Source organism: Toxoplasma gondii, chromosome VIII (assembly GCF_000006565.2).
Source record: "Toxoplasma gondii ME49 chromosome VIII, whole genome shotgun sequence".
Classification (NCBI taxonomy): domain Eukaryota; phylum Apicomplexa; class Conoidasida; order Eucoccidiorida; family Sarcocystidae; genus Toxoplasma; species Toxoplasma gondii.
Genome location: NC_031476.1, coordinates 2,898,535 through 2,913,624, shown reverse-complemented (window position 1 = coordinate 2,913,624; position 15,090 = coordinate 2,898,535). Strand labels below are relative to the sequence as shown.

At 49.7% G+C, this 15,090-nt stretch overlaps 2 protein-coding genes across 2 annotated transcripts; one reads left to right on the top strand and one right to left on the bottom strand.

Moving 5' to 3' along the window:
• Positions 1 to 1,957: 1,957 nt before the first annotated feature.
• On the bottom strand, positions 1,958 to 11,217 carry TGME49_233930 (CAF1 family ribonuclease; the record flags this gene model as incomplete). Its single annotated transcript, XM_018780384.1, has 12 exons — positions 10,090 to 11,217; positions 9,285 to 9,401; positions 8,332 to 8,498; positions 7,430 to 7,520; positions 6,608 to 6,845; positions 5,745 to 5,918; positions 5,178 to 5,308; positions 4,640 to 4,790; positions 3,972 to 4,295; positions 3,191 to 3,439; positions 2,483 to 2,734; positions 1,958 to 2,015 (listed from the first exon to the last, which is right to left on the bottom strand). Exons 1-12 carry the CDS (start codon positions 11,114 to 11,116, stop codon positions 1,958 to 1,960), a joined length of 2,979 nt encoding a protein of 992 aa, XP_018636758.1. The 5' UTR covers positions 11,117 to 11,217.
• Positions 11,218 to 11,953: 736 nt separating this feature from the next.
• Positions 11,954 to 14,002, top strand: TGME49_233925 (hypothetical protein; the record flags this gene model as incomplete). The annotated part of the gene is made up of 3 exons (XM_018780383.1): positions 11,954 to 11,974; positions 12,124 to 12,268; positions 13,671 to 14,002. The coding sequence occupies 3 exons, from the start codon at positions 11,954 to 11,956 to the stop codon at positions 14,000 to 14,002; spliced, it is 498 nt and encodes a 165-aa protein (XP_018636759.1).
• Positions 14,003 to 15,090: the final 1,088 nt, after the last annotated feature.

The following is a 15,090-nucleotide window of genomic DNA, read 5'->3' as shown; positions in this document are numbered from 1 at the left end:
CACCACACCCGGCACACACCACCTTTGGGTTACGTCGCTGGCGACGTAGACGATCGAGAGTCTTTTCGGAGTGCATTTGAAAAATAGCTCGGAGTAGAGAAGGCGAAGCGGTGATTCACAAGTACACTCCGACGTCCGCTGTATATTACTTGACTTATCGGCAGGGAAAGCGGAAATGAAGTTTATCTCGATCTGTCTACTCTCGAGTTTCAAGTGCTGCAACTACCCCGCTAAGACGGATGTTCGGGACGTCTTATCTTCGCTTCCCTAACTGCCTACACGCAAAAAGGATAGTCAACAGCATCTGCACTTCACGATTTCTAGTGCAAATGCTCTTACGCTATCCAATTGAGTACATGGATGCGGATTTTCGGTTTCGTAGGGAGATAGAGCCATTCTCACGCGAGTTGCTTCTAGAGTCGTTGTCTAGTTGCACACCCTCCCATCTACCATGACAACGTCGATTACGTATTCACATAGGTGCATTCCTGGTTCAAATGTGGCACTGCTCAGGGAGGAGTTCCTAGAGACACCAAACCTTACTTCAGAGTGACTAAAGCTACTTGCGAGGGTCTCCGATGCCTGTCAATGAAACTAAGGGGGTAAAGGGGTGAATCGATTCATTTGCGTATTCGGAAGAGACAGACAACCCGGACCTTTCGCTGTCGAACAATGAACAACACAATTATTGCTTCACCATGCTCTTGGCTTGGATAAGGGATCAGGAGCGACAGAAGCGTTGAAAAAACGAACTGCGAAATCCCGTCGTCGCTTACACACCCAGTCGAATGGTGAAACACGTTTCACGTGACTTAAGTGCAGTCCAGGCGCTGTACAAAGTGACACAACTCTTAGCGAACAAAAGGCGGTGTCTTGAGCTGGGTCTATGTCTGAAGCCGTACCACATCTATTCTGCATCCATAACTTTTTTCTTTTACGACTACAATATAGTCGTGTACACATTCATAAATACGCCTATACATGAGCGTATCTGCAAGCTAAATGCCAGCAACGCATGTGCGGTAACACGCGTTCCGTCTCGAGATTCGGTTCCGCGATGGTGCTCGTCGAGTGCAATCACATCGTCTACTACAGCAAAAATACATAAGGCTGGAGAATGTTATCTGTCTCTTTGCGTCCGCCGGCATTAAGTGAGCCTCCAACACAGATTCGCACGACAGCAGGACTATATATATCTATATATATCTATATAGATAGATATATACATAAATACATATATAGATGGATAGGTATGTAGGCCCTAGTAAGATATATCTATATATATATATACATATACGTATATATATATATATATATATATGTATACATATACATACATATACATACATACATACATGTATGCATATTTATATATACAGATATACATGTATATTCAAATATGTATATGCATATACGGATATTCATATGACTGCGCTTGCTTGTATGTATTTGTACGGTCAGGGGTACAAGTTGCTAGAAAGCATCGCTAATGTGTGGTCATTGAAGATATTAGAAGTGTTCATCTGGTTCGTTACAAAAGTGCAGATACACTTGATTTCGGCGGACGTAGACGCCCACAGAAAAGGTCTCATTGAGAACTGGAACGTCCTATGCGACGCAAACGAACTGTGACAAGTGAAGACGCGACCCTGTCAGTTCACTCCATCCCGAACCTCTCTCAAAAGAAACACTGTAACAACATTTCCAAAGCATTCGTAGGAAAGTGAAGGCTCCATAGCTTGCTGTAGAGGGTGTAGAGGGCTAGCCACGAGTGCGGATGGGTCTGAACACGGTGAACGAGAGAGGTCAAAAAAGTGATGAACACAGACAGGAAGGGTCTAGGAACCAAGGTAGACAGACATGAGGGGGAGTCGGTCACTCCCGCCGATGCATGGGGGTCCGAAAGAAGCGACGAACATCCAAAACAAAACAAAGACTGCGTTCGGAGAAAACCTTCCTACGGCCGTTGCTGCTGCTGTTGTTGCAAAGCGCGATACTGGTCGTAGTTCAAAAGTCTGAAAAGAACAAGACTCAAATGTGAAACTCCGGAAACACGTTCATATGGAATAGCACAAGCTGCGAGAGGAAATTCCAAACCGATTTGAGGTTTACACCAAGAGACACCCATGTTCCACTTCCGATCGGAACCTGCGGTGTTACAAATGTGTGTCACCAGCATGCCAGTGAAATAACGATAACGGTGAAGCTCATCTGAATAGCGTAACACCACACACTGTAGAAATACAAGAGTACCGAATATCCCCATATGATCCTGAATGTAAGGGAACAAACTGTAAACAAAGAATTCTTTTATTTCGAACCCATGCACCGAGCTGTAGACACAGGTGTCAGTACGTAAAACCAACGTGGCCAAGCCGATCTATAAGCAAACGAAAAAGAGGCAGGCACCCGATAGTCGATTTAGGCGGCCCTGAACGACCGTTTTCTAAAAATCGGCTTTCCAGTGTGTGAGTTAGCTTACTCGAATTCCGGATTCTGAAGCATCTCGTAGATGGCCATGACGTTTTGCAAGTCTTCCTCATCGCGGACGACGATCCACGATGTGGAGCTGTCCACGGGTTGTACATCCACCCAAACCGGAGACCATATTTTCATGATTTCCCACTTTTTCCAATGCGTCGGATGATTTCTCATTAAAAGGAGACGCTTCTGCTGCTGAAGTTGCTCGTCTTGGCCTCCCAGGTTAATCGACGAAGGCTGAGACCGCGACAGGCTAAAAAGCGATTTCATGCGACACACACGACACACACAGGCAAATCAAAGCACACAGTTGTACCCAGACGCATGTGGAATGGCACATGCATACATATATATATATATATATATGTATGCTGTGACTTGCAGAGATACCCATATATATATATATATATATATATATATATACATATGGAAGCATGTTGATCACGGCATGGTTATGTCCCGACGCATATGGAGGATCAGCCAACTTTGTTCATTTCCAGCGACCTACTACTTTAGACGCACGCGGGTCAACATAAGCTTATATGCCGATGTATATACGTAGCTTGGTGCGTGGAGATGGATGTATAATTGCGTGTGGTTTGCAACTGCGTATCTTGTGTAGTTGTAGGATTCCGTCGTTACACACAAGTAAGTAACGGATGTCATGACAACAGTGTAAAGACTTGGGTTTCTGTTTGAAGAAGCGAACCGTATTCGATTGACGAAGAGCGGCAGGAGGTCGGTAATTGCTTTCCGCTGCGTGCTGTCCATGATGTTCTGGATTTCTTCTGAAGCAGTCAGACGCCCAGTTGTCCTCTGAACTCGCTCCTCTTTATCGCCTTCCTGGACCCCAGAAGACGAGTGCTTTTCTTTGCATGCTGCGCTCGCGATTCTCCGTGGCTCTCCCAGGCCGGCTAAAAGGCCCTGCCGCCTCCCCAGCGTCCTCCCGCCTTCTGCTCTGAAGAGGACCACAAACAGAGGAGACAAAAAAGGAGACACCAACGAACGGAGCATCCAATAATCAGAGCACCTCTCGATATCCTGTGAGTCTGTGAAACACGTTAAACGGAGAGCAAACGGTGAGTAGAACCATAAACCTACGCGTGTACTTCGATGTGTATATACAAATACAAATATGTATATATTTATATATATATAAATAAATCTACAAATATGCATATATAGATACATGGCTATACGTATCTTATTAGTTAGCGCTTGGGAGCGTAGACATCCCAAAACGTTTTTTTCACACTCGAGACAAGCAAACTCATCACGCACATATATCCACTTTTATGGGAACATGTTTTGTACCGTATGCAACTACCCCACCCTCGACCCCGGAAAACGTGTAAAGAGAGATGCCACAGACACAGACCGAAACACGAAAGGAAACTGTAAAATACTTACAATAACTGTCGATCGCATGTTTTGCAAGATGGAGTCAAAAATCAAGAGGCTGCAGCTGTGGGGAGGGGCGTGTGCCTTACCTGAACTGGATATTCTTCCATTTGAGTCCCTGTCGAGGAAGCACGTGAGACAGTTGAAGAAGAAAGACAATCGTCGTCATCATGCTGTCGTATCCAGCGTCATGAGAGAAATCTTCTTCGACGGTTGTTGAACTTGCGTCTTGATCCTGAGCGCTCACGGCAGCTGTTTGTTCCTCCGTTCGCCCCGTCATCGCCTTCTCTCCTGCATCTTCTAATCTGTCGCCGCTTTCTTCCGCTCGCGGAGACACAGAGGAGCCTCTTGTGGGGCGAGCAGGAAACAGGGAAACAGGAGGGACGGACAGAGGCTGGACCGCTGGCGGCAGCCTGGCAATCAAGCAGACAAGGGAAACGAATTCCTTGTCTATAAACACCACTCGTCCCTCATACGTTTTTCAGTCACAAGTAAACTACCGCAGACACACAGATGCAGAGACATATATATATATATATATATATATATATATATGTATATTGTCGGATTCAGAAATGCATGCATATACACACGCGTATGGACACCAATCTATGTATAGCCGCACATGTAGATATACATACACGCGTGGAACTAGAGAAGCATGCATGAACATTCATAAAACGATAAGGCGACAGCCAGGAAATCGATGTCAAAGCACGTGTAGTTGGGTTTGGACTCCGCCGGATCGGTCTCTTACGTCCACTTGGTGCCTGGAAGCAGTTCCAGTTGAAATTGCAACGGCGCAGGCATCCCAAGAGCAGGCTTTTCGCGTTCTCTTTCTCCTTGCTCTTCTTTGGAAAGAGGCTCCTGTGAAGCGACAGCCAAGGCGCCCATGAAACTGCAGAGGCCTGCCAGCAAAAGGCAAGAGACTCCAGAGAGCGGCTTTCGACAAGTGGAAACAGCACAAACGCCGTCGAAAAATGAAGCAAGTCGACCCACCAGCAACCAGGTGGAGCGACACAAAACCGAGCACGCGGCGAGTGCGACCGAACAGCCAAGGCGCACACAGTGCGTCTCAAAAGGGAAGCCGACAGCGTCGACGACAGATTAAGAGAGAAAAACCGTCCCTCCTCTGGAAAACAGTCTAGCACCCGTTTTTGATTCCCAAACCACCTTCCAGGGAACGGCGCTGCGAGTCGCGAGTACCACACCGTGAACCCCAAGCATCTGTCCAAAGAAGCCTTCATCCGTTGGCAGTTATCCCCACACATAAAAGCCAGACTCTGAACTCTCACCTTGGAGCGTTGCAGGGGACTGCAGAGGGGCAAGGGCATCGTGAGACTCTGCAATCAATTTCGTGTCGAACGTGGCCGGAAAGAGCTGCGTCCAGGTCGTCTTAAATTCGGAGACAGACTGGGGAAGGTCGCTGGACATTAGGACAGACCGCAGAGGAAAGCGTTTTAGTTTCTCCTCGTCTTCAGGTCGACAAACGCCACAGAGCGATGCAGTTTGGAGGACGAACGAAAGGCGAGGAAGGAAGCAGGTGCACGAAGCGAGCGCCTGTTCCAGACTTTGGTCTGTGTGTGCTCTCGACCCCGAATCAAGGATGGACGCACTCCGCCGCATGCGAAAGAAAATGCATTCCCATAAACAAAAATGTCGACTCCCTGAAGTTAGTCTTATCACTGGCCGTCTTCCACGACATCGCCGGCACACACCGAGAGAGAGAGACAGGGAGCTTCGAGAAAGTTGAAACGCTACGGCGGCGTGAAGTGGCGACCCTGGCGGACGCAAAGACGATGAACTTGAGTCCAGGATCAGAGAGAGTGGGGGTGCGCGCCCGCGGTGCAACACAGGCTTACGCGTAGAGGGTCTGGAAGATGTGGAGGAAGTCGTAGAAGCAATTGTGGCCGACGACAAGAAGCTTCTGGTCAGAGACGTCGTCGAGCAGCTGACGCACCCCGCGGAGTTCTTCCACTCTGTGGATGTCCTCTCGGAGTCCGCGCAGCTGCTCCTCGTACACCTCTTCTTCGGACCTACGAGACAAAATGAATTACTATAGAGTCTCCACCGATGTGGACAGAGGAAAGAACAGGGGGGGGGGCGAAAATGATGAGAGTCAGCGCCACAAAACCAGTGAGGAGAGAAGGTGCAGGAAGATAGAGAAGAGTCGAGACTTCCACAGAGAGAGAGAGAAACGGCACGAAAAGAAAAAGAAACACTTGCCGCGTTGACGAACCACAGACGTACGCACGCGACGAGAATCCGACACGAACTGTTTGAGCATCTGCTCTTCTGGCTCCTCCTCACGCGTATCGAGATAGAGATATCTCCCCGCGTGCATCTGTGTACCGGGAATCTCGACATCCACACCCATCTGAGTCCACGTTTCTGCGACACTCGTCCTCAAGACTAGTTCACATCCAAGCAACCTGCGCACAAAATCTCTTCTCTCTCTCCAGTCTGTGTATCAGGTGTACAGACGCACATGGCGAACCATTGCCGCATATGCAGACAAGCGTATACACACGTAGGCGTGTCTTTTCCACCTTCAGGTGCCACTGTCTATCCTGTGTGGGGGACGGCCAGAACGGAAGCATTTCCTGACTCCACTGGAAAAACAGTTATGATCAGAGATGGCACATCTGGAGACACCAAAGAGGTTCCAGAGCCTCGCGTTCCTCTGCAAAAACGCATTCTCCGTCGGTCTCCTTCGTCTCCTCACTGGTAAATGGCGAGCACGCGTCGGTCGCCAACTTTGACGGAAAGCGAGTAGAGAGAAGGAAACTCGGCTGCCACGAGAGAGTGGAGAAGCAGTCGCTGAAGAGGGCTTTCCACAGGAAGGTGGAGCGGCTCTGGCGAGCTGCTGGCTAGCCACGCGTGAATCGCCGCGCGAGCAGATGCCGCCAGTTCTCTGTCTTCTGTCTTGCTCGTATCCAGCAAGGAAGAAGATTCCTGACTCTCTGAGTGCAAAGAAGCGAGAGGGGGGACGACACGCAGAAAGAGATAGGTTTCAGAACACATGCGATGCAGGACATGCCAGAAAGAAGCAAGGGCCAGGAACGAAATCAGAAGGCCGTGGAGAGAAACAGGCAAGAGGGTAGGTTCGATCAAGGGCATCTGAAGGAAAGGAATCCCGGAACGATTACCCCATGCATTGAGTCAGGCGCGTGACAAGCACGTGTATGCACATGTATTCCTTCTCTCCCGTTTAAGCATTCTGTAGAAGTCTTTGCCTAGATATACGTATCTAAAAAGCTTTCTATCTATATGCATATAGGCAAATGTCTTTGTACGCATACAAATATATATATATATATATATGCATGTAGGTACACGTATGCCTGTGCGTCGACATATACATGTACACACATCTGGTTATGCGCGTAAACGCAGATATGTACATAGGCCCCGTGAGATTGTTCGTTTCTCAACGGACTCGAGTGCACATGCTGACTTTCTGGGGTCTCGTAGGCAACACGAGCAGAAGCGTAGAAGATGTGATTTTCGACTAAAACGTTATCTGACGTCTGGTTGTAAGACGCACCTCGCAGCGTCGCGCTCCGCGACCGATGTTTGATTAAATGCTCCAGATCGTCGATGCGGACCTGCAAGGCCTGACGTTTCTCCTTCTCCTCCTGATAACAAAACAAGATGTGTGTGCGTGCATGCTCGGCACCAACCGGAAAGAAATCTTCGCTCCTCTCTTTTGTATCCTTGTACATGGTCGTATCGCGTATTCGAATCTTACGGCATACACCCACAGTCGCGTATATACGTGTATATACATGTACGTATCAACCTGTGCGCGTCTATACATAGATACATATAGACAGAGGGGAAATGCACATGTAAATCTACGTATGTAGATATACCTGCATGCATCTACCCACACGTACATGCACGTGAGTATGTCTCCGTAAGAAGCAAAAGTGGATGCCAGTATGATACGCGGCACTTACGGCCACTTCAAGATCCACTGATTCGAGTCGTGTGTACGGCTTCCGCATTTGACACAACTTGAACAGAATGATCACGCATCGTCAGGCAAAGATTCAGATTCGCACATACACCAGTACATGTGTCTGAAGCGTTTAGCCACGCTTTGGAAGCCCCATGACAGCGACAGGTGCCGAGAAGAGGTTTCCGCGAAAAGGTTGCTCACAGTGATGGATTCCAACATCCTACGCCACTGCGGGAATTTCACATCGGCAGCGTTCTACGCGCCTACAGACACCGTGAGCGAAGGCCATATGTGCAACTCCCCAAACGGAAATCTTTCCATGTTATGCGGTTCTACGTCGGCGCACTGACCCCCTGTTGCTGAACATTCCACGTGGACACTGGGAAGTAACGGGTGAACAGAGCCATGAGTATTTGATTGTGTTTACTTCCGACAAATGCACCATGAATCAGCGTAAAGAGGAAACATCAGCGCGTTGCTCTGACCTGTGCCCGGAGAAAAGGAATGCCTTGGTCCAGCCACTTGTTGAAATCGAATCCGTTTTCTCGAAGAAACATGAGAGTCCCCGTAGACGCTTGAAACAGCCGAGCGTCGCGCGGAAACATGTACACACTCGCAGGTGTGAGGATCCACTTGTGTGGCTCTGCTGCGCCTGCAAATGCGGGAAAGAAACGTTTGAAATGAAAACAAAAAAAAACGGCAGAAAACATGAGGAAAAAGCAGGATAACATGCAAGCATCAAAGTTAGAAAATACCAGGGAAGAACAGGTTACAGTGCCAAGAGACGAGAATTCAAAGGCGATGCCAAAAGGCGGGTCCTAAACGCTCAAGATGCGAGGACAGTTGCAGGCGCGAGCGGGACGAACCGAAAAATATGAGAGAATTCTAGAATGCAAAAACGAAATGTTAACAGTAAAGTAAGAAAACACACTCAAACCAGAAGCCCAAAAGGGTAAAAGAGACAGTGAAAAACTGGGACCCACTGGACACATGACACTTGTACACATTGCCACAATGGGCATCCACAGAGGGATGTATGTGTGGACATCTTTCGAGTCTTGTACATCTTTGCTTAGGGTCTATATGTACTTACATATATGATTTGGATAGGTGATGCATATAAGTGATTAGGTGTAGGTGTCCCGTGAGTTGTCACAATTCCGTTTCTAAATCCAGCCGATATGTCTGAACTTGCAGCAGATCATTCACTGGAAGTCCTACGGGGTTCCCGCCCATCTCTCTGTCACGCTCTGTACGGAGGTGAATATCGCCTATCCATGACGGACCCACTCATCGACAAAACCTTTACTAGAGTCATCTGAGTACACATTTATATATATATATATATATATGAAAGAACGAATGAAGTGTCTTGGGGGCCCGGATGCTCGCAGAGCAGTCTGGTTTTCTCAGTTTTCCTTTTGATTTTTGGACTCACTGGCTCGGCGTGCAGCGCAGAGTCCGAGCTGCACAGGCAGGAAATTTTTGGCGCCTTCGCAGTGAGCTTCGTAGCACCGGTCGACACCAAGGAATTTCTCGTTTTTCATGTGCAAGCCTGCAGGAGACATGCGAGGAGACAGGTGCTGGATGCACAGGAAGGAAACAGATCCCTGGCGCGGCGCATGCAGTTCTTAGGAGCGGCCGCCAGTGCGTCTCCTTGCAAACGTTATGTGTCCAGACACAGAAAAGGCGAGAAACGCAGGAGGCGAGGAAGGAACTCGCACGAAACGCCACACAGACGGGAACATGCGAGACGCGCTGTAGGAAAATGCACGGGGATGTCCGAGCGCTGTGCATGCAGCCGTGATCTTTTTGCGAAGCGTCTTCGGTTTTTGGAAGTGGGGAAGAGAGGAAAAGGGTCTAGGGCCACAGTGCAGGAGAACGAGGGCAGGAGACCGAAGACGCCATTGATGCCACCTGTGACGCCGAAGACAGCAGCGGCAGACAGAGGCTAAGCTGAAATCCTCGCGTGAGGGAGGAAGCGATTAAGAGAGAACCGGGGAGAGAGACAAAAGGGAATGGGTCGGGGAAAAAACAGAGAGGAAACATTCAGAAAACGACGCCTCGTCGGAGGTAGCAGCGAGGCAGGAGAACTTTAGAGTGAAAGACGCGGCCAAGATAAGTAGGAACAAAAGAAATGTGATGACGGACAAAAGAGACAGAGCTGGAAGTTATGCGGCGGGACAGAGTGGGCGAATACGGGCAGAAGTGAACCACTAGGAGTGCGTGTCTTTGTCACCCACCAGTTAACTCAACATCGAGAGCAACGAACTCTGCTTTTGCCAGGACCTCGCGTAGCGCCTCTAAGTGCGTCGGCCATGATTCTCTGTTGGTGGTGTGCGTCGCATGCAAGGGAGATTCTTCCAGTCGGTGTTCGCGATCGGTCTCAGAGTTCTGTCGCGGAAGCGTCGAGAAAAACTGGAGAGTAGAAAAACGAAACGCGGTTTGTAAGTTAGTCCGGGCAACCTCCCTGGTGTTCAAGAGGCTCCGCGACAGTGGAGCATTTTCGCGAGAAACCTCCCACGAAACGGCCGATGAGGCGGACGAAGAGAAGACAGAAGAAGACGAAAAGGCACAACACGAAAAAGAAAAGGGGAAACGAGGCGGACAAACCCGTGGAAATGAAGAGACATCACGCCGAACAGAATTATGAGCCGGCAGGAACGCTTCCGTGGTAGGCTCCGAGATGTATGTACACTTGAAGCTTTGCGGTAACGGGTAGCGTTGGAACGAGCGACCTTCGACTGGACAAAAATGGAGCGGCAGTCGCCGCCCACAGTGTATTGCTTTCTCCATTGATCCGTGGCAAGAAGATGCAGTAGAGGAGGAAGATTCGCACAGCCGATGTATGTCCGAATCAAACTCGAGAGGGTTTTGTTCGTTAGTCACTGCCCACTGGGTTGTTCCAGCTCCAGGAGCGCCTCCCCTGCGGGGGTTTGGGGTGCAGCTGTGACCATGTCGCGTTCTTGACGAAGACGCCACGAAAGATGTGGACGCGGCCACAGCAGAAGAATGCGTTATGCTGTTTGCAAGTCGGTTAGCATCACATCTTTTTTCTGAAGCCCTGGTGTAGGTGCTGAGAAAGCCGCTCGGCACCTGCCCTTTTCCGGGCAAAATAGACTCTGGGGAAAGAGATTCGTGCCGCGTTTCGGTCGGAAGCCCAGAAAACCGAGGAGATACTTGCCGGAAGGCAGGGATTCTCTGCGTCAACGAGCACCGGGAGAGAAGCGGGACGGGGCAAATCCCTCGAGCGAGCGGCGTGTTCCGCATATTTTGCGGGTGAGGTTAGAGGAACCAGAACGTTAACAGAGGGAAACACAGAATAACTTCGCGAAAAGGAAGAGACACGGGGAAGATCGAGCATCTAGGCGGGAAACATTTGGCGGCGTGAGGAAAAGAGAAGTGGATGTAGCGGGCGTGTGTCGATTGCTGCCGAGTTTGCGTGTTGGGGTCATTTTTTCGCTTAGGGTAGAAGCGACCGCGCATCTGCACCATTAAGCGAACGACATAGGGTTGCAGCTTTCTCTGAATCGTGGAGAGAATGATAGAATTGCAAGCAGTTTGGAGGAGACCCGGGTCCCTCCGTCGAACTGTGGGTCAAATGTCCCTCGAGAGAAAAGTCAGCTTGTCATTCTTGCAAGCCCGCCGTCAAGGAACTGAAAAACGCGTCCCGCTTGCCTTACTCTTTTTTTCGCTTACATCGGCTGGTAAAACAGCTACGCTAGGGTGTCGCTTTCTTCGGAGTTGTAGATGACGCAGATGTGGTTATTTGTCTGTTGAGACACGCTTAAAGCCGCGTTCCTAAGGAGCACTGTGTGGTTGTGCAAGAGTCATGTCGAGACAAGTCACTTTCTCTCTCGATGGTTTAACTGTCTGTAGATGTGCGCTGTTCGGCGCTGTTTATTAGGGTGCATGTGCCATGCGCCTCTCGGCTCTTTCTCCCGTCGCTCCGTCGCCGTTCCTCAGTATTAGTTCGTGGCGCCCCACAGGCGCAACCAGAGGTTCTGCTCTCTCCTTGCGCGCCGGGCGAACCAGAGGCGGGCGGTAGTTGCCGTCGAAACACTTTCCTCGGGAAGTTTCAGAGTAGAATTTTTCTACGTTTGCATTATGTCTTTCCTTCCTCGTTCGGTGGGAAATTTGATGGAGCAGCCGCGGTGTAGACACGTTCAGTGCTGAGGAAGGAGGCGGCATCTGATTCAGAGACCTGCTTATAGGGGTGAGGGAATTCTGAGTGACGGAAGAACAATCCCAGATTTTGTGTACGATAAACTGCACAGATTTTCAGCGAGTTAGGAAGAACGAGAAGTGATCTCTGTCGAGATCTGGGGTACAAACGCGCCTTTGCGAGTCATGCGACATACACGCCACTGGCGTTTGTGTCAACCCGCTGGGGGCCGTGTATCCCACAGACTTGCGTGACTGGTAAGTCGAAGTTGGTGTTTCTTGTTGGAATGGCTGGCAATGTGTCTGTTCTTTGGCTGCGCTTTTGTTTCAGTTCCATGTTTTATGTGTGTGTCTGTAAAGCTCTGTCCGCTGGAGATTGTCGAGAGTGCGAATGGAGTGGCACCCCGTTTCCTGCACCCGTTGCGGATTTGTGTCACCAAGGAACGACATTCCGTGTTGTTTACCGCCGGTTCCTGGGAAGGCTGTGAGAGTGTCTTTATAAGGATGATAACTCGCGACGGGCGATCTGACGGCATTGAGGGGGACGCAATTCTCTTCTCGTGCACGATTGTTGAGTGTCGCGAACTGTGTACAAATAGTCTGATCTAAACCGAGACACACGCTCCAGCCTTTTACTTTTTTTGGTGTAGGGACTGCTGCGTACCTTTTCAGTTCCCCGCTGTTTATGTGCTGCGCCCGTCTATGACTTTCGGATTACGCTTCGGCGACGTTAAACCATGTTTTCCTCGAGATTGTTCAGAGATTTCCTCTTCAGAGGGTGTCACGAGACCGCTGTGCTCTGCATGATGACCTCTCTTTGGAACTAGAGTCGATGAGCTAAAACGCATTGATTACAAGTTTCTCTTGGCTGTCTGAGGAGAAGAGCGGTCTCCCCAAATAACTGTGTGTCTTTGTTGCTCCTGTGTCGTTCTTCCTGTTCGTTCACGTTTGCTAAATCGACGGAAGGCTTATACTTTCACAGGATGAATGCTTTTGGAACTAGAGTCGATGATTTCAAACACATTGATTACAAGTTTCTCTTGGCTGTCTGAAGGAAGACAGAAAAGCCTTCTTCGTTGGTGTATTACCGTGTCTCAATTTCACTAGGCCTCTCGTTTTTGTTACATTATCTTTGTGGCTGTTTGTGCAAATCTTCGCAAACCGCTGGGCTGATGCATCAGTCGGAAGTTCCACATGCGTGTAAGCTGTTTTTTCTTGCGGATCTACCTTTTTTTTTGAATAACGCGAGCCCGTATACATGACAGGTCGTACCGTATGTTACGTTGGTTCCGTCGTCCAGTGTTACGCACGCTAAGCCGGCTGGGAGTGACAGCGGCACAGGTTGCTGCTGGTCTTCGCTCCGTTTGATGCAACTCGTTTGCGGACAACGTTGTAGCGGAGGCGAATGTGTCCTCTCAGTGACTAAGATAATTGAGTCATGTGCAACACAGTACATACAGGCGCCCCTCCACGGCGACTGGGCCTTTATGTCTCCGCCCATCTTCGTCACTAAGAAGGCGATACACATTTTGACTATTTCTTGTTTATGGCAGATACGCGGGCCATTTGCGTAAACCAGTAATACGTGTTTCGTGGTTTGTGCGGTATGTAGTGTGCAGGGTTCTATTTCGAGTTCCCGTTTGTCTGTCTGTGTGTACAGGTGCCAGGACATTCCCGAAGGAACGCCTCCAACCTGATGCGGCCGAGACACGTCGTGTGTCAGGACGCTGCCGCAAGGATATATATACATATCACTGGTACTCGGGCACGGATTGCCTGGCGGTAGCACAATTCGATGTCTCAGCGGGTGCATTAGGCACGGGCACATCGCACACTAGACGTATGTGGCCGGTGTGCCTCGGGTGCACCACCACGCTTATAAACCTTCGTGCTAGTTGCATTCTGGCCGCGGCACGATTCTGCAGCATTGCTAGTCACTTTACGCTCCAAACAACGACACAAGAACAGGAACGCAAGTTCTGCGCTGTATGATATGACGTAGTCACAGTAGTACGTCGTCACTAGAATGCTTCTTTTAAGTTTTCGTACTGTATGTTACATTGTATAGACAGACTAGGGGTAGGGGTGTCTCGGAAAGCCAGCTGCGATTTGCAGGCCGCCATTAAGACAATAGACAGACAATTGTGACACAAATGGAAGACGGCGCTGGACTCGCCCACCTCTCTGCACGCGCCCTTAATGGTCATGACCATGTTTCAGCAGGTTTCGATTGGCCAGCTAAGCCGAATGGAACGGGAACACATAGAGCACGACCGTCAGCAAAAAGACAATCAGCACACTTGGTGATCGTCCACGCTCTGCCCGACGGAACCAAGTAGACAACTCGGTGACCGACGCTGGTCGCGGCCCAACGACAGTCGTCTTTAACGGTTAACTTCAGCTGAGTACTCGACAGGGTGGGGACTGATCTCAACCGCGGCACCGTTATCCGTGTTGCCAATGACTCGCGGGGTCTTCCGCGGTGTGTTGCGAACGCGGCGTGCGCGGATTTTGCTGCCGTTACCAACCCATTTGGACTTGCAGTGCGTCAACGAAGCTGGCCATACTTTGTCTACCTAATTTTGACAGTTGGACATCAAATCGCGTGCATGCTGTCGTCCGTGTATCGTTGTCAACCTCTCGGCGATCCGTTACGTGCCGGCTGGCTACCGCGGTTCGTATCCTCAACTCGGTATGTCCTGCGCAACGGCAGCGGGGTGACCGTGTCTAGTTGTTGTGTCAAAGGCGTGACACGCAGTTCTACGTTTAACAGGCTTGGCAAAAAAAGTGGGGTTGTGGAATATCTACTGTGGGACCAGGACTTGCTATAGAAACTGCCGCACGGTCGTCAGCGGCATTGGTGAATGGAACCGGCACCTGCAGTTGGTTAGCGAGGAGCGTCACATGGCAACCGCCTCACGTCCATTGCCTTGGAGACAGGCCGTATATGTGGTAAATGCGGACTGATGTGCGTCTGTCAGTAGCTGAATAAAAACAAAGCAGAAAGCGGAGGGAGTTGTTGAGTCGTACGCTCAGTACAACACCCTTGTCTTCGTCGTCGGTAATACGGTGACGTCTAT